Consider the following 26,379-nt stretch of genomic DNA (forward strand, 5'->3'; position numbering starts at 1 on the left):
GTCAAGCTGGTCGGACAAACGATTCCGGACCTAGCTTGAGGGCAGCTTGCATTTCGCGTCGCAAGTTTATGCGCATGGTAAACAGTACAGTGATGTGACGATACGCCCGGCATAATTGAACACAAAGGACACACCCGTGCGATTGGGGCAATGTGGGGGCGGAGTCGCCCTGTAGGCCACGTACTGGCGAGGGTGATAACCTCGGCGGCCTCTGTCTCGCCACATTGCCCCGGTAGGCGGGCGAACATTACGGTGAGACCGTGGCGTCATTGCCTCCCCAAACCATCAGAGTTCGACAGCTCACAAGTCCTGCAGTGCACGAAGGGACTCGCAGGAAGTGGACACCGCGTACGAGAGAAGATTGTCGGTGAGGACTATGTGCAGTGCTGTACCGTACCTTTCTGCCACGCTTCCATGTTTCTTGGCGAGTCTGTCGATGCGGTGAACGTGCAAGAACGGCGGCTGACATCACAATACGCTGTGCATCGGACGATGTTCTAGTGTGTGTGAAAACAAGTTTTTTTTTAATGTTATGCGCATCAGCCCAGAATCTCGGAACTTCAGTTGCAAGCGGGTGATGCACTGTAATCAAGACTGTGGGCGAGTTGTTTTTTTTTTTTTCTTTCTAATATGCGCATCGGTTGAGGACACTGGCATTTCATTCGCAAGCTAATGACACGCTGTCATCGGGACTGCAATCGAGACAGCGTTTTTTTCTTTTTTAAATTTTATTTCGAATTTTGTTTTATTTCATTTCATTCTATGTAATTTTATTTATTTATTTTATTATTGTTATTATTTGAATTTTTCTCTTTTACTGGGCCGGTCCCAGCCAAGTCTTTGTTTCATTATTAAACGCCCAGCTAGGTTTCCATGCTCATTGCGCCCTTCCGACACAATCTGCGTTACCGTCGCCCACCTTTTTCTTTTTCCAATAATAGCTTTTCATCTAAATTTACACTTTGGGTATTAATTAAAAACCCCTTTTCATTTAATTTAAATTGGCTTTATACCTGGTATGCTTTATGCAGGGACAGATTTTTCCCACACCTTTATTTTTGGATTTATTTTTCTTGAGCTGGGAATGAAGTTTGGATTGGGCAGTTTCGTGACCTTCGCTCGCTGTGTGCTTATAAGCTGCGACCTCTCTACACTCGCACCGTTCGTGAACTTCACTGTGGCACACAGTTAAAAGAATGGGTGAGGTGCCATGCACAGATAAAAAGAAAAGCAAGACGGGATGCGGCAACGGGAGAAGGGGGGGGGGGAAGCGAGCTGATGTGGCCTAGGAGGGTTGGAAAATAATAAAAAACGAAAGAGATCGAATGGGTAGGGAGGCACCAGGTGTCAGTTAGTGGGGCTGTAGCAGATGAATGTAGGGGGTGCGTTTTTTACGCGGGAAAAAAAATCTAAATTGTGACGAATGAAGTTGAGGGTGTATTTATTATGCGAGTGTGTTCATCGCGCAAGTAAATGCAGTATTATTGCATGCAGATTGATTGCGATAAATGAACCATGATTGTGCAAATTTTTTTGGGCCCCACCATTGTTCTCGCACTAGCATCGTTGCATTATCGAGATCAAACTTGTGTCCATTTCTCAAGCAGTGCTCAACTAATTCTGTCTAAACTTGTGTTGCATGTGTGGCTTTGATAACGACCCTTGCGTGTTCCTTGAGGCGAGCACGGTGTCACTTCCTGCATATCTCCTTTGTACTTGCCGTTTTGGAGCAAGAAACTCCCACTTTCTAGCTATCATTAGAAAGATTCCTATTCCTGTATGGTACTTCCCAATACAGATCTAAACTTGCCCCTATATCGGGAAACATATTCCTTTTAAAAGGGGAGACTACACTTGATGGGCAACTTTCTTATTTATGTATAGGTCTGAACAAACTTTTTACAGTTTATGTGCACAGTTGTGCACATTTTAAAAATGTAATTACTTTTTTGATAGGTCAAATAGTAGCCAAGATACTCCACTATCAATGTATAACCTGGGTCCTTTGTTTGGAGCCTAATTGGCATCTAAGCAGGAAGCACCAAAACAGTGGCGACAGTGTAAAAACAATGTAAGAATTAAGCTGATAGCTCGAATGAAACAAAAGTTATTTTCCTTTTAACTAGGCAAAAATGCTAAAATTGCTTTTTTGAGAAAACGAGAAAAAACATTTCAAAACTACTTTATTAAAAAAATACTAATAAAATCTGATGAAAATACCCAAGGGGCATAATCTAGATGCAACCCATCCTTATGCTTCTTAACCAGCTCTCAGACTTTGGGATACTTCTCTCTATTTATTTGAAGTTGCATTCTGACGACAGTCCTTCTCCTTAGCCCTCAGGGATGTGTTGCTAAATATCGTGATGCGCAGCTGCTCTAGAATTGAAGTAAATGCATTGATATTGCCTGATATTGCCAGAAGCGCAGCACAGCTTCTGTAATACTAGCTTGCACAGCAAAAAGAGAAGTGGGTTGCTCCTTTGATACCATGCTTTAAATCCCGGATTGGAGGCTTTTGTGTGAATTCTGAGTCTTGCCTTACTAGCATCTTGTCTTACTGCCGCACCACTTAACTTCGAAAAACGCTTAATTTTTCGCGCTGTTGTCGACACTGATGAAAGATCCTCAGGCGTCGCGGTTGTCTCACGGGCGCGCGCGTAGCAAACTTCACTGGCCTTGATCACATCAGCGTCTACCCGCACACAGCCGGAGTGGACATCGCGCGCGCTGTCAGGGAAGCCAGTGTCTACGTGCTCTTCACCGTTGCCGATAGCATCGAAGCAGTCATAATCCACAGAGCATCTGCTATCTGTGGAATTCATCTCGCACACTCGTCCACTGATAACATCTTCAGTACACGTGAGACCAGCGTCCACGCCAAGCACGCACAAGGAACCGTCTCCGGTTACGACGACACTATCAAGATGGCGTTATCAAACAAGCTCGGCGCTTGCTCCCGCGACACAGTAGCAGCACCATTGGGCTTTCTGCCTCTGCCTTTCTTTCGTGAATGGCCAAAATGATGCTGCGATCGGAGCTTTTTCGCATCGCCAAGCATAGCGAGACGCGCAAGCACGTTAGAGGCACAACACCTTCACAAAAGCGATACTTTTTCAAAATGGTGACAGACACTGCCAGCGCGTTTCCCTGGCAAATCAGGAAGTGCCATTTCGGTCACGTGCGTCAAGCAACCAATGGAATCAGACCCTGCACGTGATTTTGATTTTGCTTTTCTTGCTTCTGCAAGAGGTACATAGTTGTCTACTGGAAAAGAAAAAAAGCTAGAAACGTGACCTTTCCAACAAGACCAAAATAGTGGAGTGCGCAGTTCGTGTGCCGTCAGCGGTAAAAGTATGGCTAGTTTACACTTCAATTTAAGGTCCACTTGCGTGAAGCTGCTGTCTTTATGGGTTATAACTTGAGAAATATAAGTGAAATTTCAAAGCCAAGCTTCGCTGATAGGTACGAAAGGGCATCAGCAACGCGAATATGATGAAAGAGAAAATGCGATCATTGGGCCGACTTTCTGCTTAAGTGCCGCGTTCCCCCTTAAGGGTGCCATTCCTCTTACACATGCCGTCCCCAGATATAGCCTGTGAAGAGCCCTAAATAAGCGGATAAAGAGCCTTCCTACACATCTTCACTTTTCCAATGCACGAAAAAACATGGACAGATAAAGACAAGACAGGCACTGACTTGCAACAATGTTTACTACAGCAAGGCATACCATCACGCCCAAAATGCGACGTTACTAAGCTACACATCTCATACTTGTTTATCAGGTGTTTTCACAGCACGTTCTTCATGAAACTCTTGACAGCATTTAATGATTTAGAGTGTTTGTTAGTGAGCATGGAACAGTGTGCCTAGACGACAGAGGAAGGCTACAAGAAGCACACACACAAAGCACTGACCTCATCAGATGAAATTTTTTACTTGCTTCTTTAGGCCAGCGTACACTTCACTACTAGTCATTGGTGCATTTAACACATCTGTTGCTTCTTATACAGAGTTGTCAGCCAAAATGGGGATACAGTTTATCTAGAGAAAGATGTTTACCTGGAAAGGGTCAGGTTTGCCAGCCATGCATTTGAGGGCAGCCACCCGGGTGTAAAAGGCTGCCTTGCGCCCCAGTCCTAACTCAAGGTACAGACGAGCCAGGGAGCCATACCACGAGACCTGCACACACACACACACATACACACACTCTACAGCTGCTCAAAAAACCACATCAAGCCTCACTATTTCAGACTGATTAATTGTTATGAAGAAATTATTTTGCCCCAGTGTGAGAAGACTGCACGATTATGAACTCGTGCATCATCAATGACAGCTGTTTTGACTTCGAAGAGCACTTGGCCATTTTATGATGCACATGACAAGCTTGCAAAATGTGATGTTCATACAAGCATGCATACTGGTGATGCCAATAGCTACTTTCTGCCTCATAGCCAGCTCTCCTGCTATGCAGTGCATGTGTTTGTTTTTATGATGAGACCAAACTAAGTGTACTGGCAAAGGAGCTAGAAAGACAATAAATATCAATTTGGAAACTTTGATTGAGATGATGTTCCAGTAATTGCGGCCATTCAACAGAGATGATGATTCATGTGGGCCCCGGAGCTGCAACATGGTCAGATACGCTAAACCATTTCTGCCGTTTCTAAAGCAGCATGTTGAGAAGTGAGAATAGAGGCCAGGAGAATGTTGGTGTGACAAATGCATTGGGCCCCTCGAGCTGCACTTTGCAGCAGTTTGCTGCAATAAGTTTGCCTGCCTTAATGCACCAGCTGTAGAGGAGTGCGACAAGTAAGCGGCATAGTGCAACACTTTGGTGCCTCGTATTTAGATAATGCAATGCTCACTTCTAAAGGCACCAAAATATGGCACACACTAATGTACGTTTTACTGCATGTGCAACTGCACCTATTAGAAGCACCATGCCAGATGTTGCAGTGTGATGAAGACATTTAGAGCATTAATGTGTCCACTATGCAGTACTATCTTGTAATTTTCTAGAGAGCTTCAGTTTGTTCATAGAGTGCCTATTTTTTTTTTTTTCCAGATACTATGGTAGCAAAATCTTATGATTAGACTAGTGCAAAAGCAAACTCAAAGCAAATAGGGATTTATTAAAGTAAAGCTTTAAACTAGTTTAGTTTGAATGAACAGCCTGATACTCTAAACAGGGACACAAGAGGAGACTATCTGTGTCTCCTCTTGTGTAAAGTATTGCGCTGTTTGTACTTCAGCACGAAAATGATTTACTTTGAATATTTCAAATCAAATATGACTGCATATATCACAAAAAAAAATGAGCATACTTAATGCACCGGCACAATTTTAAATTTATTTTAATTAAAACAAGGCATCAGAAAATGTCATTCTTTTGGTTTAAAAGAAGTAGCAGCAACTTTTAATAGTATCAGGACTTGATTTTCAGTAGAATTCAAGGGCTAACATATGAAAAAATATAATACATCCTAAGGCTTACAAGGCTTAGAGAGATAAAAAGGTATAACAAGCTTTTAAACTTAAAGGGACTGACAACTGGTTGGAGCATGCAATGAGATCATAAAAGAAATAAAAAGAGCATGACATATAGTGACATATCCCAGGATTTTTTTTGCATTGTGACTAGGATTTATACCTTTAAATAACACTCAAAATTATTAAAAACAGCTTTCTTGCGCTGCTTAGCGGAAGAACATTGAATCTGGATTATGGAATATGGAGTCAATCACATTTCTGAATGTGGTCGCGTAGTCCGATACTGTTATACAAGTCTCTCCTCAAAATTAGGTTATGTGTATCACAGTCGATCCCAGGTATATCAGACTCGGATATATCGAATTATTTGCTGTATCAAACAGTTGATAAGCCCTCATGAATTTCCCATGCTAAAGTACGGGACTGTTGCACACATATATCAAACTCCCACAGAACATAACATGCGATATATTGAACACTGCGCCAGGCTGAACCCTAGAAAGTGCATTTATTTTGACAGATTCCTCATTTTTTGGCCGCATTCCAAAAAGTTTCAATCTCTCCTTGCGCGCAGGTAACGAAAATATGGTGCAACCTGTTGGTTGCACAGCGTTTGTGAGCGCACCACATGGTGCACCGGCACATAATGTGCAATCTGTTGAAGGTTGTAATGTGTTGACACAGTGTTGTTAAAAGGGCCAACTGACGAGGGCACCATTATCACATGAATGCAAAGTGTACGACCCGACAGCCTCATCGTGAAGTGCACATTCCCATCCCCATTTGTTCCTGCATAATGGCATGCAGGCTCAAAAAGCTTGGCCTTCGAAATCCGCTGCATAGTGATGTATTTTTGGCATGTTCGCTTATAAAATACACATTTACAAGGCTACGCTTTTTCTTGCTTTTTCACTTACTGCTACAAAACTCCCAGTGTCATTGCTATCACCAAGACGTCAATGGTAGGATACATGGCCGTTTCGTTTGCTTGTGGACAACGTTGTAACTTTCGGGTTGTTCACTTCAGTAGTTCTTACTTCGTTATAGCTGAATCTTCTATCTGGAATCGCCTTAAACATCGCGTCACTCGTAGCAATAAAAAATTCAGCAGATCCCACATACCCTACTTACTCGCGTAATGAACCCCCCCCCCCCTTTTTTTTTTTCAGAAAAGTTGATGCCAGTTTGGGGGTAGGGCTCATTACACAGGAGAAAAAATCATGGGAGTTGTAACAGCTAAATTTCACATGAGTGTTTTGGCCTACAAAATACGTGACAAATCTTTTTTGTAGCCCAAAGCTCTTCCTTTTTTCTCTCATAACAAACGCACGCTGATCGATGCCGAAGTGTCATCGAGCCACTCGGTTCCCATGCTCCAGCGTACGCAGCTGTGTAGCTAGCGTACCAGCTGAATGCGCCCTGCACAGTAGGTGTCCAACTGAATTCACTACGGCAAATTTGATAACAAAAACCCAGTGTCAGATGGCGGGGCACAAGCATTGAAAGTGCACAACGTGCAGTCGGGGTGGTGGGCACAGTACTGCTTTGCATGGCCTCCAAGATGGTGGGCATGCAGTGTAAGAACACACGGCACCCGTCATCTCGGAGGCCATGCGCTTTGTTTCTTGCTTTGTTGTCATGCCATTGTGGCAAAGCAGCAAAAAGCAAGAAGGTTTCTCCTGCATTCGGCAGATAGCGCTCTACCACAAAAGGTGCGACTTTTAAATTTGGTTGACGTCATCCCTGCTCGCACTGTTCGCAACTGTTTAGCATGGTTGCCTAACTGTGTTCTGACTTTTATTGCGTCGATTATTACGGCTTTATTTAATATTGCCTCGATTTTCAACGGCACCAGCTATCACACCAAAATGAAATGAACAGATACATTAAAAATGTTTTCTTATTATTTTTTTCCTTTTCCTTTATCAAGGTCCAAAATTTGGGAGGGGGGGGGGTTCATTAAGCATTGATTGATTGATTTGTGGTGTTTAACGTCCCAAAACCACCATAAGATTATGAGAGACACCGTAGTGGAGGGCTCCGGAAATTTCGACCACCTGGGGTTCTTGAACGTGCACCCAAATCTGAGCACACGGGCCTACAACATTTCCGCCTCCATCGGAAATGCAGCCGCCGCAGCCGGGATTCGATCCCGCGACCTGCGGGTCAGCAGCCGAGTACCTTAGCCACTAGACCACCGCGGCAGGGCGGTGTTCATTAAGCAAGTGAGTTCATTACACGAGCGAATACGGTACCTTGAAAATCGAGGTTATACGAAGCATGCAAAGGGAAGGTGATCGTGTTGTAATTTTTTTTCATTGAGTGAAACGCCATGAAATGACGCTAAATATATGTATGAAATGTTGCACGTGCGGGCATATGTTGAAGAGTTGTGCATGTTCATATAATCAGTTGTTTGCACTTGTGCAACGATGCCAACAGGAACAAGAGTATTAGCAACACTACAAGCGATAAGCTGATATGAAGCATAATGCATAAGAGTGGCTGCTTGTGCTGGTTAGTATTGCATTTTTGAAAAAAATATGCTTTCTTAGTGCACAGAGAACATTTCAGAAGGAAGATAGAGCAGAGAGGTGCGCTCTGTCGTATCTCTCTGCTCTATCTTCCTTCTGAAAGGTTCCTTGCACACTAAGAAAGTATATTTCTTTCAAAAATGATATAAGGCTCTAGTGCTCGCGAGGATGGTAGCCCTGAACAGTGCAACATAAATCAACTTCAGCGCATGGCACCTAACCACAAGTGATGTTAACTCGACGTGATGGCTGTATCATAGGAGTACATATGTAATGTGTATTAAACTAGATAGCCAGCACTGCATGCGCAATTGACATTTCACGAATGTTAGCGTCTATTTGAAAAGTAGTTCTAAGACATGGCGTGGCTCTGTGGTAGAATGCTTGATTACCGTGCATAACGCTTGGGTTCGATTCCTGTTGGGACCCCGACATTTATTCTTTGCTTTCTGTAGGATCAAGTTGTTGATTTCAGGTTTTGCTCAACGCACATGCGTAAAAATTACCCACATGTGTTCTCACCACTGCTGCGTAGATAACCAAGTGTCTTATGACCTGAGGCACATACCCGCAAATCAGTGGCACATACGCGCCTGGGGGTATGTGCCACTAAGTGTTTGACAACATATGGGACGAGATTGTGGCATTATTCATCAGTCCGTTGGTCGGTCAGTAGATAGAGAGACTCCAAAAGTGCTTGCAGTATGCAAAGAAATGCTTCGCATTTAAAATGATGACTTGTGCTTGAAACGATATCAAGCAAACCACCGTCGTACAGTTTCCTCGTGAGCTTTGGTGACAGGTGACGACAATGTGCGTCATCTTCACTAACAATGGCGTACGGTGTCTCAGAGAATTTCGATATGTATTAGGATTTTCAGAACCCACCTCGGACAGGAGTACAGAAAGTGACTTCATCGGTGCAGATGATGACATCGCTGTTTTTGACTGCATCAATGCTTGCATTATGGGACAGAAGTGGACCCGTGCAGTTGTGAAGAACGCCGCCTTCCAACAAGGTTTTACTATGCTACAGAGCTTACATCAGCACTCACCATCAATCACCGCTGTTGTGGCTGAAGGGGCTGAATTCGCTTATTTCGATAGCTTCAATGCACAATTAGTGTGGTTGACTTGATGAGCGTGTGGCGCGCAAAAGGCAAGACAAGTCTGGAGAATATATTCACACAAAATAAAGTGCAGTAACTTGCAAAAGAAGTTGTCACCTTTTCTTGCCAGTAAACAACCCCAAGGTCCGAAAATTGTTGTAAAGAGAAATATGTCCACTTTTACTTCGTGAACACGCTGCCCCAAGAATTTTGCGAAAAATTGGGGGACCCTTAAGCCTCAACCTTAAGAGTTGAACGTGATACCGAAATTCGGTGCTCCTAGAGCACCCTTCAACCACTAAGTGCATACTTGTTAATATGTTTTGTTACATACATATGCACACACACAAACACGCACACAGTAGATTGGATTAGCGCGCACTATTATCACCGAATGGGCTCGTTTTTGTCGCGACACCTGTCGAGCGAAATGCGTTAAAGGGGCCCTGAAACACTTTTTCAAGTAACCATGGAATGAAATCACTAGAAGAGCTTATTGCCTCATGAATTTAACGTCGCAAAAATTTTAGGAATCCGTCCTGTGCGAGTGGAGTTACAAAGGTTTGTTGCATGCTGCAATTGCATTATCTCTTCTCTTGTCCCGACGAAAGCGCTGGAAGCTAAGCAGGGAGAAGTGGCAGGGTGAAGAAACTACCGCACCTCGTGGCCTTGAGCACTTTTGTTTCTTCGAATGCGCGGCTTTTTTAGTGTGATCGGGCGTGCTCGGGTTGACAAGTAGCGGCCTCCCGCGGCTATCTCGGTAACTTGATTTTTCGGTCACAGACGCACAGACGATTTTTCGCTCACAACCAACGGACCGACGCCGGCTGCGGGTTTTGTGTGACACAAGCTCTTTAACACTATCGCGTTAATACGTGTTATATTAAGAAAGTTACAGGGGCTAGAACATTGCATTCAGCTGGTCTTAAATTTTTGCCCGGCCTCGCCACCCTTCCCCTTCAGAGAAAGGGGAAGGTGTGGCCCATCGTCTAGACTCCGCCCACTTCGGCAATGTGACAAGATATCACATCATCGGCAAACTCGATCAGTCGCAACGCACTTTTGCTCGCTGCGATGCCTGGTTGTTTACTGTTTACTCGGTGCCAATGCATCTCTGCAGCCCAGTCGCTCGATTTGCAGCCGACGATTTGCAGCAAAACTGCGTTAAAAAACCCGGACATGATTTTTCTGGAGTATGATTTTTTTAGAGCAGACTGTCGTGCCATCTGGGAGCAGCAAGACAAAACACAAATAATTCGCTTAATAGAGGGTGTACTGATAAACAGGTGACGAGACAATCTGCTCAATCCCAAAAACTGGGTCAGTGAAGTTTCTCAATTTCGATGCATGGAGCCTATGGGAAGTTTCACAACTCGTACGATTGAATAGCTCTATCGTAGCTGTGGGTGGAAACAGGAACTGTCAATGACTTCCCTACTGTTTGTTGAGACTTGATTTAGACCAATCGACGAGCTGCGTGCTGCGTCACGTCGCCAATCGCAGAGCTGTCGTCACTGCAGGTGCAAGGAGCATTAGTCAGGCGTAGGAAAGGAGTGCGGGTATTGTTTTTCGAAATGGAGCCTCTGATTGATTGATTTGTGGGGTTTAACATCCCAAAACCACCATTTGATTATGAGAGACGCCGTAGTGGAGGGCTCCGGAAATTTTGACCACCTGGGGTTCTTTAACGTGCACCCAAATCTGAGTACACGGGCCTACAACATTTCCGCCTCCATCGGAAATGCAGCCGCCGCAGCCGGGAATCGAACCCGCGACCTGCGGGTCGAAATGGAGCCTCTGCATGACGCACAGCTCTGTAATATTCAGAAAACGTGATTGCTTCAATCTATTCTACGAATTACCGAGCTTGTTTGGGGGGGGTGTATAAAGAGTCGGAGCCTGCTGACAGGCCCTTTAAGCATACCATGAGTGAATCGTCATGTTAACGCTTATTACTACTTACGAAAGCCATTTCGAGAGTTTCAATGCATTATCACAAGTAGTAAATACACATACTTCTTATATCAGATTATCAATATATCGAACTATTCCACGATCCCCTTAAACTTCGATACACTTAAACCTGATTATAACAAAGTCGCTTCTTACACGAAAATAAGTTGGTTGTATCCGAAAATTCCCCATAAAAGTTTATACCTAACACTATGTTTCTTGCAAGACTAACTTTCATTTGCAGTCGACTCTCGTTATTTCAAACTCGAAGGGACCTGTGAATTTTGTTTTAATTATCAAGAAGTTTGAATTATCAGAAGTTCTTAGATGACTCTTGGTGAGGTGACACCACACATTAGGATAAGACATTGATATAATTACATTTAAAACTGTTTTAAGCGTTTTTAAACCCAAGCTTCATGCAGTGAACAGAAAGCAGAGGTGTAAAGTCCACAAGGTTAACGAACTGGCTGACTGGGCTAGTTGGTTTAGCATATTTAAGGTCTAACAGCCCGATAAAATTTTAGTTAGATGTCAGCGCTTGTCCCGTCCTTTTCCTGTACCCCGTGTATTTTTCGTGCTGTTAAGACCTAGGTACACGAGATTATTGGCCATTTACTACTGATCAGACCTTTTAAATAAGTCGTGAATCGCCAACTGCTTCTTTGCTATAGGTATGTGCCTTCTGCACAAAGCTCTCTATACAAGTTGCGAAGCATCACGGTTCACCATGCGTGTGCTTCGTTTCACTTGCAAAGCCTTCTTGCTTGAAGGCCTCATTTGCCTATTTTTAATTTTTAGACTGCTAAGGTTATATAAGCACACAAGTTTTTAAATAGTAGGGGCAAAGCAGCAGACATTTTCTGGTATGAGTCTGCAAAAAGTATGTATTAGCCTAATGATGGAGTTTGAATGAAGGTTGTAAGAATGGAGGGCCAACCAAAAAATTGAATTTTATTTGAATTAACTAAAAGTATGAATTATCAGAGTTTAAATTATCGCAAGTGTACTCTACTCCATTATAAACAATATTTCATTATATGCGGGCTCGTTATATTGAGGTTTGAGTGTATATCCGGGAATGACTGTATATTCCAGCCCCACTCAATCTGTGCTGCTTACAACATAAAGGAGTACAGTCGAACTCTACTACAACGAACGCCGCTTCAACGAAATTTCCACTACAATTAAAAATCCACGATTCCCCGTCAGCAGTCCATAGGAGTCAATGCATAAATATTGTCGCCACAACGAACACTTTTTCTTCGATCGCCTCGCTTCAACGAAATTTCGCAATGCGATTCCAGAGTCAGATACTTATTGCTATGCATTAAACCCAATCTTTAACATTTCGATGCATTTTCAGAGCCTGAAAATGCATCAACAAAGTCTAAAACACGCGTTGGCGCCATCAGAAACCAGTGCTGTATTGTTGCTATTCAACAAGCATGGGCGCCACCATTGCTCGTTAGTGATGGCAATGACACTGCCCAGTTTTTGTTATGCCACTGGCTTGTTTTTGAGCCGCAGACGATCCAAAGCTGAAGCTCAGTCGCTCAGTTCGTGGTTTTCTTCACGCATCTGCCGCAGCTGCTCGGTGCAAATGCGGAGCGATGCCTTTTCCAGATTCCAATACTTATCATTTTATTCGCGCTTGGCCAGTGTGGTACCTCATTATCAACAAAATGTCCGCATTATCAACAAAATCAGCTAGCCATGAGTGATGGATAATAAGAATCGCATAGAATAATGCAAAAGTCACCGCTCCACGATACCCTGCCTCCATCTCTGCGTTCTTTGATACTTTTGACGGCAGACAGCTGCTGCTGTTAACGTGTTAATGCAACTGTTTGGTTCGTTCACGAAAGCGGTTTTAGGCGTTGTTTCAGCACACTTTCCACTATGGCCTCGCTATGCATGGGTGAGAATAACATCGTGATGCTCCTGGGAAAGAATAGGAAGAAGCAGACATTTTTTGAATTTTGAGAATAACCGTTCCTTTGTTTGGTAGCTCAGATCAGCTATATTTTTTTTCCATTTCACTACAAGGAAATTCTCGCTTCAATGAAACTTTTTCCACGCTGTAGTGGCGGCGTGTGCTGCTAGTGAATCAATGACTAGACAACTTGAGCGCCCATCGGAACAAAAAGCCCCTTTATTCCAATTTACGCATGCTTATATACATAAACAACACTGGCGCCACCTGCAGCAGTGATCGTGGAACTGAAACCAAACAGACCAATATGCAATACATTCCCTTCTTTAAAAACAGCTATATGGATTAGTGATTTAGTAGTTGAGTGTGTTAGCACGTATGCAAAAAAACACTATACAAAAATACAACCTGTACAATGAACGTAACTATTTAGTACTACAAAATCACACAATTTACAAAAGGAATCCACCACACTGGATACGTCCGTTTCATTCACTTCAGCACAATGTCTCTTGCTACACCTTGTAGCCATAACGGTCTGGTGGTAGTCTCTTTCTTGGTGGTTGCACCCTGCGTTGTTGTGTCACAGCTCCTGGAGACTTGGCTGACTGCGTCGCGGCTGGCGACCCGTGCGCATGCGCAGCCGAAGGAGACGTAGGTGCCTGCGCAGCGTACGCAGGAGACGTGGGTGCCTGCGCAGAGTACGCAGGAGACGTGGGTGCCTGCACAGTGTACGCAGGAGACGTGAGTGCCTGCACAGCCGAAGGAGCAGCAGCTGAAGTCTTGGTAGTTATCTCTGGGGTGGGGCCCCCGCATGTAGGCAGAGATCCTCCTCCCCTAGCTGTACAGTTTCCTCCCCACGTATAAAGGGCGGCAGAGGCTCGTGGCACCTTTGAGAACTTGGATGCATTCCACGTTTTGCCGTCAGCCAGACGAAAAGAAGATGGTCCCTTCCTGCTGATCACTCCTCTTGGGTGGCTGAATTCCAGGTCGCCTTTAAATCTAGTTTGGGGTTTCTTCACTCTGACGAAGTCACGAACGTCAACTCTGGTTTCTCTTGCAGTCCTCCGAGCGTCCATGTATCGTTTGCTGCTCTGTTGCTTTTGCTTTACCCGCTCACGTAAGCGCCGAAGTTCCGATTTAGGGTCATCAATGAAGGTTACCGACAGATGCCCGACGACATCCAACCGAGTTCTTGGCAGCCGCCCGTGTAACAGAACTGGAGCCCTTGCCGTTGTAGCATGCGGTGTGCATCGGTAAACACCCAGGTACTCTGTTACCGCCTGGCGCAAGGGTCGCTGCTCGAGAACCGCTACTCGAATGAAACTTTTTTATACTCTGTCAAAGCGCTCCACTTGGCCGTTTGCTTGTGGATAGTATACGGACGAATGTTTGACCTGGATGCGGCGATCTTGAAGAAACACCTCCAACTCCCGAGATGCAAACTGTGGACTGTTATTGCAAATAACCTCTTCTGGGTAGCCTTCGCGCGCGAACACAGCGACTAAGAAGCGTATTACTGTGCTGGTTGTCGTCTCGCTACAGAAATGCACTTCGGGCCATTTGGAATAATAATCTACAAGCGTGATTGTATATCTGCAATCATTGGGCGCCCTCTCAAATGGGCCTACAATATCCATGCCGAGTTTGAGCCCCGGCTGCTCTGGAAAGGGGACCGGTTGCAAAGGTGTAACTCGCACCTTGACGCTTTTGTCTGCTTCCTGGCATATGCTACACATCTGGATAGCTAGCTCGACTTGGCCGTCCATGCCCGGCCACCAATATTTTTCTCGCAGCCGCCCTTTTGTTCGCACCACTCCGGGATGCGACTCACGTGCTGCAGCGATTACCTGCTGCGTGAGTGACGTGGGAACCACAAGCTGCTTCGCCACGCAAGATAAGATTGTCTACCACAGAAAGTTCCTCACGTACTTTGAAGAATGGCTGAAGCTCGGCCGATAATTTGTGTGCAGGCCATGACGATTGCACATAGATTTTGCTTTGCTGCAGTGCGCTATCTTGCAATTGCAACTGCTCAAACTGTTCTCTGGTAATGCAGGAAGGAATTTCGAGAACTGATACAGCCTCGTCAAACAGCGTTTCTTCTTCCTGGAAAGACGACGCGGGCAGGCGTGAGAGCGCGTCCGCCACTTGGTTTTGCAACCCCTAGCGGTATTCGACTGTATAGTTGTACCGTAGTAGGCACTCTGTCCATCGCGCTACCCGCAAGGGGCGCCTTCCTGTTTCTTGGGTTGAAAGCAATGCCACCAAGGCTTGATGATCAGCGAGCAACGTGAAGTGGCGTCCCCACAAGTACACGTGCCACCGCTCGCACGCCCAAACACAGGCCAACGCTTCCCGTTCTCCTACCGAATATTTCCTCTCGGCTGGCGAAAGGACTCGAGACGCGAAAGCGACAGTGTGCAGTTTATGTCCGTCCACCTGCTGTAGGACCACTCCAACTCCCCACTCTGATGCGTCCGTCGACACTAAGACTGGAAAAGATTCATCGAACATTCTCAGTATAGAGCTAGATGCCAGCGCATCTTCGGTCTTTCTGAAACTAGCGTCTATCTTGTCAGACCAAGCGAATCACTGCCCATTTCTTAGCATGACACGCATTGGTTCAACCATGTCAGCAAAATTGGGAATAAACCTAGAATAATATTCGACCAATCCCAGATATGATCAAGGCTGGCTGGATCCGTAGGCGCTGGAGTGTCTCGGATGGAAGCAACCTTTTCCTTCAACGGCACAATACGGTTCGCGGTGATCCTGTGGCCCAAGAACACAAGCTCCGGCGTATCGATGACGCATTTCGTGTTCAATTTGAGTCCTGCCTCTTTTATGCACCTCAGCACTGCGGTAAGATTTGCCATGTGCTCCTCTCTGCCCTTCCCAAACACAATGATGTCATTGATATAGACGAGGACGCCGCTACAGCCCTGCAGTATTTTCGACATCATACTCTGAAAAGCAGATGGTGCCGACGCGAGCCAAAAACACACGCACTTAAAACGAAAGAGGCCGTCATGTGTTATAAAAGCCGTTGGATCCCGGCTCTCGGGGTGAAGCATGACCTGATGGCACGTTAATGCAAGGTCAAGCTTGGAAAAGTAGGTTGCCCCCACTAGACTATGCAATAGCTCTTCTGCATGAGGGAGGGGAAAGCTATCTGCTACGACGGCTTTGTTTACCTGTCGAAGATCTACACAAAGACGGATACCTCCATCTTTCTTTTCAACCACAACAATGGGAAACACCCACTCGGATGCCTCTATTCGCTCTATCACGTTCATTTTTTCCAAGCGACGCAGTTCTTTCGAGACTCGTGGCCGCAGTGAGAGCGGAAGACGCCCGAGTTTTGAAGCAACTGTCTGAACTGTCGACCATATTTTGATGCGATGAACAAAACCCTTTGCGATGCCAAGTCCTGGATCAAAAATAGCACCAAACTCTTCAACTAATTCTGATGGAAGGTGAATGAACTCCTCCGCCTCTGTCATGACTGCGGTGTGCTCCGTTCGAGCGCTAGTACGCACCGCTATCGTTTCAAGGCACTGTAGTGACGACCCATCAATCTGCAGACTGAGCGCCCTAATTGCATCAATACCCAAAAGCGAGGTGCCTTGTTCAAGGACATAAAAAAGAAGCTTTGTTGTGCAGTTATTGTACGTGACATCAGCAAAGAAGCAACCGCACACTAGAATGGCTTTCTTCAAATAGTTCAGTAGTCTAATTCGAGCAGCTGAAAGCTACCGACCTTCAAAATGCATCCTAAATAGGTCATGCGTCGAAATCGATACTGATGACCCTGAATCCACGAGGAAAGTTAAATTCGTTTCCCCAACTGCTACCGATACGTAGATTGCGAGACGAGTGTATGTCGTCACGGCAAGAATGCTCAATACTTCTTCTGTTATCGAACTTTAATCGTCTAGTTCATGAACAGGAGCGGCGTTTCTGTAGCAGACTGAGCGAAAATGACCCATAATACCACAGCCATGACACCGCTTGTTTTTGGCGGGGCAGCGGAGATGCGTTGTGCCGAGGTGAACCGCAGCGGTAACACTGGCCCTGTTGGCTGCGCAACCGCTTCGAGGAGTCGCTGGCAGAAGATGTGGGCGGAGGGGTGTTTTCGCAAGCATTTATGCTCTAGACATCTGCAGTAGCAAATTCTTCACAATCATTGGTTGCCTGCTCAAACTGCGTCGCTATTAGTACAGCTCGAGGGAACGAAAGAGAAGACCTTTCAAGCAGCAACCGCTCGCGCAAGTTCCGAGATAATACCCCTGCAACGAACTGGTCATGCAAGGAATCTTCCTGAGAAGGAAAAGAGCATGACGCAGAAAGCTCACGTAACGCGGTAATGTACTCATTGATTGTTTCACCGACTTGCTGCACGCACCTACCGAACCGGTGCCCTTCGACCACAACATTTGTTGTTGTCGTGAAGTGCGCATGCAGCGCTGCAACAGCGGTATCGTAAGACGACGCTTCATGCTGTGTCTGAGAAGTGTACTTGACATCTCCCGAATGCGTATCAGTAGTTGGCTCATCGGACTTTGCGTTGGCCGAAGACTGAAGCAGTAGTGTGTGAAATATGCGCTGGCCTTCTACGCCGAAGCTGTGGATTAGGAGAGCCTTGCAATGGTCCGGCGCATAGTCCGAAACACCAGATGCGAGTAGAAAATTCTCGAAGATGCGGATCCATTGCGGCCAGGCAACAGCAGGGCCGCCAGGCGTGGGCAGGAACGGGGGCGGTGGTGCCAGTCCGGAAACGCTCATGGTGTGGGAAACAGACGGCGAAAATGACGAAAATCAGACCCCCTCCTAAACGAGCACCCTCGTAGACAATGTAGTGGCGCCGTGTGCCGCCGGTGGCCGGTGAATGAACGACTAGACAACTTGAGTGCCCTTCGGAACAAAAAGCCCCTTTATTCCAACTTGCGCATGCTTATATACATAAACAACACCGGCGCCACCTGCGGCAGTGATCGTGAAAACGAAACCAAACAGACCTATATAAAACACACGCCCCGTCAGTTTCGTTGCAGCGGGGTTTGACTGTAGCATGGTGGGAAGCGACACTGTCATCGCAGTGGCCAGCAGACCAAGTGGAGCCACGCGCATGCTGCGGCACATGCAGGCGGAATGCACACAAGCGTAGTAAACCCTCACCCTTGAACGTGAACCACTCGGACACTTAATGTTTGTGGCATGTGAGTATATGGCTTCATATTCACTGTAGATAAAAAAATTCTGATTACAAAAGTTTTGTGGTGTTTTCCACTTAGCCATTCGGTGATTAGACTCACTGACTGAAAAGCTTTCAGTTTTGCTAAAAAAAAATGGTACCATAAAAATTGGTTGTTGGTCTTCCTTTAGAAAACTAGGGGACACTAATGCTTAGCCTTTAGGAGTTGAATGAGATAGCGACATCCTGTTCCTAGTGCGTACTTCAAACACTTAGTGCACGGAATCTTTTCGAATTTGCTATGCACTCACTATGTGGCCTTACGGGAGTAAGCGCAGTAGCGCGTGTGCCTTTTGTAGTGGGATACCGGCTTTCAACGATGGAGCCATTATGATAATCTCATATTCTGACACCCGTTGGCAATGGACGCTTGTACAACAACGCATTATTACTGCTATATTTCATGTTGCATTGTGAGGCATATATACAGGACGTGTGTGCATGTGAAGCATGAAAGCAACTTTCACTGCATTTCCAAGCAGAGGAAGTTCTTTTCACGAGTGTTGAGGATTGGGCGAGTTGGTTCGTCGTACTTGAACTGGTATAGCGCATTACGGGGAAGAAGAAACGGCCGAGTAAACCGACACAAGAGGACAGAGCGCTAACTTCCAACTGAGCTTTATTGTCAAATTGCATCAAATAAGTAGACCGGCGCAAGCATACAAAACCACCTTAACGCAACGACAAGATAACACACAACATCACACCGTCACATATCACACATTCATAGGCGGTTACCCTGATTAAGGAAGGCCACTTCATGTTCAGATAAACCCAAAGAAGGGGCGCTAATACACGTGCTGCCAGCTCTTGCTATACAATGCGCTTCTATAATTTCTCGAGTTAATTGTGACGGGTGCTTTTTTATCACTTCACACTGGTCAAACATGGGGGTACATCCACAATCGCGGCAGTGAATTCCAATGTGGCCCTGGATTGCTTTGTGATGTTGTGTGTTATCTTGTCATTGCGTTAGGGTGGTTTTGTATGCTTGCGCCGGTCTACTTATTTGATGCAATTTGACAATAAAGCTCAGTTGGAAGTTAGCGCTCTGTCCTCTTGTGTCGGTTTACTCGGCCGTTTCTTCTTCCCCGTAATGCGCTATACCAGTTCAAGTTCTTTTCACTGTTTTCACAAGCAAAAGTGTGGCCATGTGATAGAACATCCTCTTGCCATGCAAACAACCGAGGTTTGATCCCCAATTGGACCCAAACAACCCTGGTTCAGTCCCCACTCTGCTTCAGAATTTTTTATCATTTATTATTTTTATTTACATCGCTCTCAATTTTTCGGTCACGCATAAGATGGTAATTTTTGCCCACGACCAACGACACCGACATCAACACTGACGCCAGAATTTCTGTAAAACGAGCTCATTATTGCTCTCACGTTAAAAAGGAAGAATTGACATGACGATAATATGTTCATTAACCTTAAAGTGAAGCTTCACGGATGTGCGGATTTTCCCTGTGAAGGTGTACGCACGATATAGCACCTCTACACATCAACCAAGCACCTTTAAAGGGGCTTACACGTGGCTCAATATACATCTATTCGTTCACTTCTAATACTTCAAAATTTCAATTATTTTAAATTTGAATTGAACCAATTTTCAATATGTTATTATTTCTTTGAATATCTGAAGTGTTCAGATGTTCGCACAAGGCTACTTATTATACCTTGTCCAACTATAACACATAGAAATTTTCTTTTTCGGTTGTGTCAGTCTACATGAGAAAAAATAATTAAAGTGCCAGGAGTCCTCACTGTAAGTGTGCTTTATATAGGAACATTACAATTTCAACTTCCGGTGCCACTGGTTAGGCTCTGTGTCAAGGGCATTCCTGTTGACGTCCAAATTTAGGGAAGTGCAGAAAAAAGCCAATGTGACAGGAGAATACTTTCACGCATTGCAGTGAAGCTATCTTTGACGGAAGAAAGCTGACAGTGTGGAGGAGGGCGACATGCACAAAACGAGACAAATTTCCTTGCTGAGGCCATGTTTGAGCCCGGGCCCTCACAGTCCGATGACAGGTGTCGTAACCATTGAGCTTGCACCAACACTAGCACAACAGGACGCATGTAAACGTGAGGGGAGTGGAGCAAATCACATGCATGCGATTTTGAGATGGTAATTCTTGCTCCAACGTAGCCAGAATTGTGCCGCCATATTTATATCATCTCAGTGCAGTAAACATGCAAGTGTCACTCAGATCAAATCATCTCTTGAGCTTACTCCTTTAGATGATCACAGAAAAACCATGCAGATCAGCCTTTTTCATAAAATGTACCACAAGTTTTTTCATCTGTATGGCACTCTACTCATTTCACTGACTCGCACCGTTCGTCGACTGTCCAAATCTAAATGTGCTCAAGGCCTCTATGGATCAACTCGAACCTTTAACAAATCATTCCTGCCTTCAGCAATTAAACACTGAAACAGTCTCCTGGAATTTGTTGTTCAGGAGCGCGACCCAGACAAATTTAAAGTTTTGTCTTCCGTTTTTAGCTAACTCTCCCGCCATCCAGTACGTCAATTAGCTTCTCAACAATAAAGATTTTTTTTAAGATTCATTAGTGCTCGCGTCCAACTACTTACAACGTATATTACACTCAAACCTCATTATAACAAACTTGCATTTTATATGAAAATGAGTTCGTTATATCATAAAATTCGTTATAAGGGTTTATTTAAAACACTATATCTATTGCAACAGTATTTTTCATTTACTGCATAACAACCGATATTTCATTATATCTGGCTTCGTTATAACAAGGTTTGAGTGTAGTTCCTATACTATTCCAATTTACTCTGCCTTTTTTATTAATCTGTTATATAATTACTTTGCTTTTTACTTACTATTCAAACACTGCATTTGTGTCATGGCATGTCCCTGATATTGTCCCCCCTTAAGTAATACTTTGTGCAGGACTTTAAAGACCAACGGCAACGAAACTATGCACGCCCCGAAAAGTCTAGCTGGAGACAACGCCGCCTGCCAAATTTCACCATCGAAATGCAACCAGTTACCTAAGAAAAACACTTGACAACAACGCAACTTTTGATACCGAAATTAGAAAACAAGTGTGGTAGACAGCAGCTCGACAGACCTAAAGTCCCTCCATGCGGCAGCAGACACCAGAGAGAGGGGTTTAGACAGACGGACCAAAGCCGGCAAATCGTCTGCTCTGCGTTCCGAAGTATGTGCTTCGTGGCTGCGCCCCAGAGTTTTCTCTTTAAATAGTAACAAAGAAAACAAATGATATAAACATCAACCATAAAGAATACATCATCACAAAAGCTCCTTACAGCACATATCTAAATACCGGCTGCCCGCTTCGCTCCTGCTATCTTGTTCTGCTGTCATAGTGAAGTCGCTAGTTCGGAATGAATGATACCACTCGCTTATGCTTCGGATATTCTTGCTACGTTAGTAGACTACTAATGATAAGACGGCATTGTTTTCAATACCGATGCTCGGTTTAATACAATCCTATGTATACTAAAAGCATCCTTGCATTTCTGTAAACACATGTTTGACTGCACCCCAAACATATACATTAAACCTATTAGAGCACAATTCGTTTTTTTATAATACGTTTACGGGACTAAATTGCATCAACTGAGCATGATAAGAATGCTGTCAAACTTCGCTGCTTTGACTACTCGCAACTAGAAGCGAGCCGTTCAGCTTTTGGAGCTTCGATTACACGATCATAAATGGCACAGCTAGTCTTAGCACTTCACGGGGCTTCGTTTTACCAGTTTTGTTTTTGGAGTAGCGTTATTCTATAAGTGAGCAAATGTAACGAGCTAATACAGCCATTTTATGCTGTACTAATACAGTCTAATACAAATATATGTCGCTGCCAACACTTCTCCAAACTCCGGCCGGGCCTTCTCACTGTTGTGTTTGATGTGGATGAATGTTGAAGGCATTGAGTAAAATTCAACATTCTTCTCTGTTTCAACAGTATTTGGGTGGAGAGACACCGCTCGTGATGCATCTCCACCCATTTATTGAAGTTTCACTTAATCGAAGCCCAAAAATGAATGAAATATGACTATTTCAAAAGCACCAACTATCGCTGTATGAACAGAAACATTTTTAAGTATACAATATTACTATAGTTGGTTAGAAAGAAAAATGTTTCTAATATTGCTGACTCGGAAAAAAAGAGGTGGTAATAATTTGCTTGGCCTGGTTAAAGCACTTTCTTACATAGTAGGAGTGCATTGCTGAAAGGCTGGGCAGGAACTCTGTGCCCCGATCGTGTTCAAAGTAGTGCTGCAACAGGATGACAGCATTTCTTGCTGCACTGTCAGCCATTGAAATGGGCTCGGGATCACACACCATTTCATTACCACTTGAGCACAGGTCCTCATCTTAAACTTCAGCTATAGGTTCCTCAAGGCTGTCTCCTCAAGTTCATGACGAGACGTCGATTGCTGCTCGGCGTGCACGGGAATGTGCAATCGCTGGGTCAGCTTGGCAACGCCAGCTTTGGCATTTGTTTCATGGTTGCTAGACTGCTGTGGCCACTACCCCCGTTCATAGATTTCGCCCGTTTTAGTTTCATTTAACCGATGTAAGCTAAGAAAAATGTTCCGATTGCCCAAAACTTTCCATCAAATATATAGGAGACCAACCAAATGTGCCTAGATTGTTTCGTTTATGCGGCTTTCCCGTTTAACCGAGTTTCATTTAATGGGAGTCCACTGTATTGGTCATCTCTGAAGTGGGCCGTGTAAAGAACCATGCTCCTTTCACCTTACTTCGATAACCCACAGCTTTTGGAGCTTCATGTTTTTCGAAAAGCATGAAAGCTAGTCCCCAGCTGTAATATATGCTCCAGTAGCCTATGGCCTAGCATTTCGTACTAGAAAAAAGTTAACTCCTCTGAATTATTCACCCGTAATGGTGCGTCATGCAGTAAAGGAATGAATGCGGCTGCAGAGAAGTCTGCTCACAAGCGATGGTGAGCTGTAATTGACGTCATTTCTGTTTGTGTTCGATTTGCCCTGGCACATCGCCACAGCTCTGCGCCATCTGTTAGGTGACAATTAGAGCACTGATTATAAATAAATACACGATTGCAAGTTTTTTCTCTCTCATTATCATTGTTTACCCAAGATATACTATGCATATTGAGCCAACTATGCCCAGATAAAATTTCGTTGCAGTTGGCCTTTAACGGTTAATAAATGATGATGATGATGATGATGATGATGGTGATGTTACATGAGTGGCCATTGTGCACATTAGGCACTAAAAGCACTAGTAATGAAACAGCGGCACTGCTGCTTCTCTTGCCGATGCCACTTATGACAAGCTGGATTTTAACAGTGTTGCATATAATGAGTGGGCTCGTTATAAGTGTTTTTTCTCGTAAGTTCGGGACAGCAGCGTAGAAAAGACTGGCAGCATAGCACTTGTTTCGTGTACAAACTTTTGTGTCACTGCTCTTTTAATGGAGCAGTGACATCAAATTTCAAACTCAAGACGTGGCGTTAATTTGATAGCTTGATATGCATGAGTCTTTTTAGCAAAGTATGAGTGGCGTTCGTTACATAGAACTTATTCTATTTCGAGAGCAAGAGTGTCCAAGGCTAAACAGTGCATATAAAACAACTAGGAGCATGCTGGGAAGTGAGCCCGTGTTTGCAGAATGAAAGGGGAGCGGTGTTCGAGAAGGTTGGCTTGTGAATGCTATACACGCGTGCTTGCCCATTTTAGTTTTTTTGTTCTTGAGCCCACAAATATATATATATATATATATATATATATGTGAAAGAGGAGAACCACGAGAAGTGTGGACGAATTCAAAGAGCCAGCAGCTTCAGAAGAGGTTGGCTAGTGGACACTAGGCATGCTCTATCTTTTTTTTTCTGTATGTTTGGGTGATTTGTCATGTCGTTGTGAGCGCATTCGAAGCTGCCATCATTGCTAACAAGTGACACGCATGCAGCGTTCGTATCCGTGCGTCACATGTGTGTGTGTGTGTCTCTCTTTTGTGTCCTTGTGGGGCCCTGTAGCCTTATAAACGATGAACTGCAACTAACCAGCCCGCCAACGTGCCTTAATCATATGCATAACTGCGACACGTCTTACCAGCCAGCAGGGCCCAAACGAGCTTCTTCAGCTGCCTCATCATCGCTGCATGGGCTAGCATCAATTTCAGAATTGCTGCTCTAAAAGGGATCGAAACGAAAATTATTCGCCATGTCGCAAATCACAGCGATTCTATATTCCTCCGTGTTTTCATCGTCGCTTCTGGACCGTGATGACAGCAGAAACGACAATGGGGGGGACGAAGACATGCCTCCACATGCATGTTGCGCAGACAAAATGTAACTGAAACTCGCGTCACCATTTTATGTGGCCATGTGATCAAATGGGGCATGACCTCGGAAGGTCATGACCCTTAGGTAGCTATGAAAATTGGCGGACCTTGCACTCGTATTCGATTGGTTTCGATACCTACCATATTATTCAACATTACATATATTTAATTTGTCTCTCTGTTGTATTATCAGTACTGAATCGTTACTGGGGACACATCGACTGGCCGCCCGTGAACAAGATGTCAAACCCCTTCTTCTATTTCACGCAGATTTCGCAACTTAGAGCAGCATCGCCGACCGGCGCATTTGATACAACGTGGCTGAATTCGACGGCATCTATCACCGTCGGAGTATGCGCAAATGGGCGTCAACATGCCTTTGATCACAACGGATGTGCGCTACCAAGATGCTACGTCGAATGGACGGCAGCGCCATCCGCTTCGACTTCTTCGGACACTGCGCCTATAAGAAGAGCATCACCCGAGCATCTCCTTAGTGGGCACATCGGCTGGCCGCCCATGAACAGGACCCGTTCTTCCATTTCATGGAGATTTTGCTACTCGGAGCAGCATAGCCGACCGGCGCACTTGATACAATGTGGCTGAATTCGACGGCATCTATCACCATCAGAGTATGCGCAAATGGGCGTCAACATGCCTTTGATCACAACGGGTGTGAGCTACCAAGATACTACGTCGAATGGACTGCAACGCCATTCGCTTTGACTTCTTCGGACACTGCATCTATAAGAAGAGCATCACACGAGCATTTCTTTAGTGAGCATGTCAGCTGGCCACCCGTGAATAGGATTTCAAACCCATTCTTCTGTTTCACACAGGTGAGCAACAAGTACTCATCAGTTAAGTCTAGTGACCGGAGCCTAGTCCAGCTGACGTACCCACGTCGTTTGTGTGCTTCCTTTCGCTACGCGAAAGACATGTACTCTTGTCTCGTGCTTTGTGGTGATATCGAGCCCAATCCAGGGCCTGAAACGGAAAAGATGCTGGATGAACTTCTTAAAGGTCAAAAGACAATGCATAAAAAACTAGAGAAGTTGGAAAACAGGCTTAAGAATGTCGAAAACTCAATGGCAATCGTTAAAGAACTCGGAACTAAAATTATGCATTTGGGACACACAGTGACACAGTTATATAAACAGTTGACTGCTATCGAGGTCAGGAGCAGGCGGAACAATCTTCTTGTCTTTGGCATTCCGGAGCCATCTGGGGAAACTCAAGAATCACTAGTGCAGAAAGTGATTGAGGATATATTTCGAGATACATTAGGAGTGAAGGTATCCTCTGCAGAAAGAATTCATAGAATTGGCCGTCAGCGTATGAACCAGTCACGCTCTGTGATTTTGAAATTGTTAGACCATCGCGAGAAAGTTTCCATTCTCAGCAACTGTTACAAATTAAAGGAAAAGACCATATCAGTCTCAGACGATTTCTGGGCTACCACTAGAGAAGTTCAAAAGTGTCTATGGGATAACACGGCTGATGACAGACGAGATGGGAAGAAGGTAAAACTAGTCTATGATAAAATAAAAATTGGCAGTGAATTGTACGAGTGGAACGAAACGAAAAAGGCATGAGTACCAAGTAATCAACACCGCGAAAAGAGGCGGACAACCAGCCGTCGGGCGCGAGAGTCGCGGAATAAAATAAAGGCCTTAAAAATACTTTCCGATGTCTTAACCTAAATGCCTGAAGTATAATAAAGAAAACGACTGACCTAGAAAGCATAGTTGC

At 44.7% G+C, this 26,379-nt stretch overlaps 1 protein-coding gene across 2 annotated transcripts in view; it reads right to left on the reverse strand.

Moving 5' to 3' along the window:
* brun (trafficking protein particle complex subunit brun) overlaps positions 1–26,379 on the reverse strand; it is a 461,018-nt gene that overhangs the window by 294,324 nt on the left and 140,315 nt on the right. For both annotated transcript variants that reach the window (XM_075865888.1, XM_037419219.2), the window contains exon 8: positions 4,063–4,182. In XM_075865888.1, coding sequence (XP_075722003.1) covers positions 4,063–4,182 — 120 coding nt within the window. The remainder of the gene's footprint in view (positions 1–4,062; positions 4,183–26,379) is intronic.

The sequence above is a fragment of the Rhipicephalus microplus genome, chromosome 6, assembly GCF_043290135.1.
Source record: "Rhipicephalus microplus isolate Deutch F79 chromosome 6, USDA_Rmic, whole genome shotgun sequence".
In the NCBI taxonomy this organism is placed as follows: Eukaryota; Metazoa; Arthropoda; class Arachnida; order Ixodida; family Ixodidae; genus Rhipicephalus; species Rhipicephalus microplus.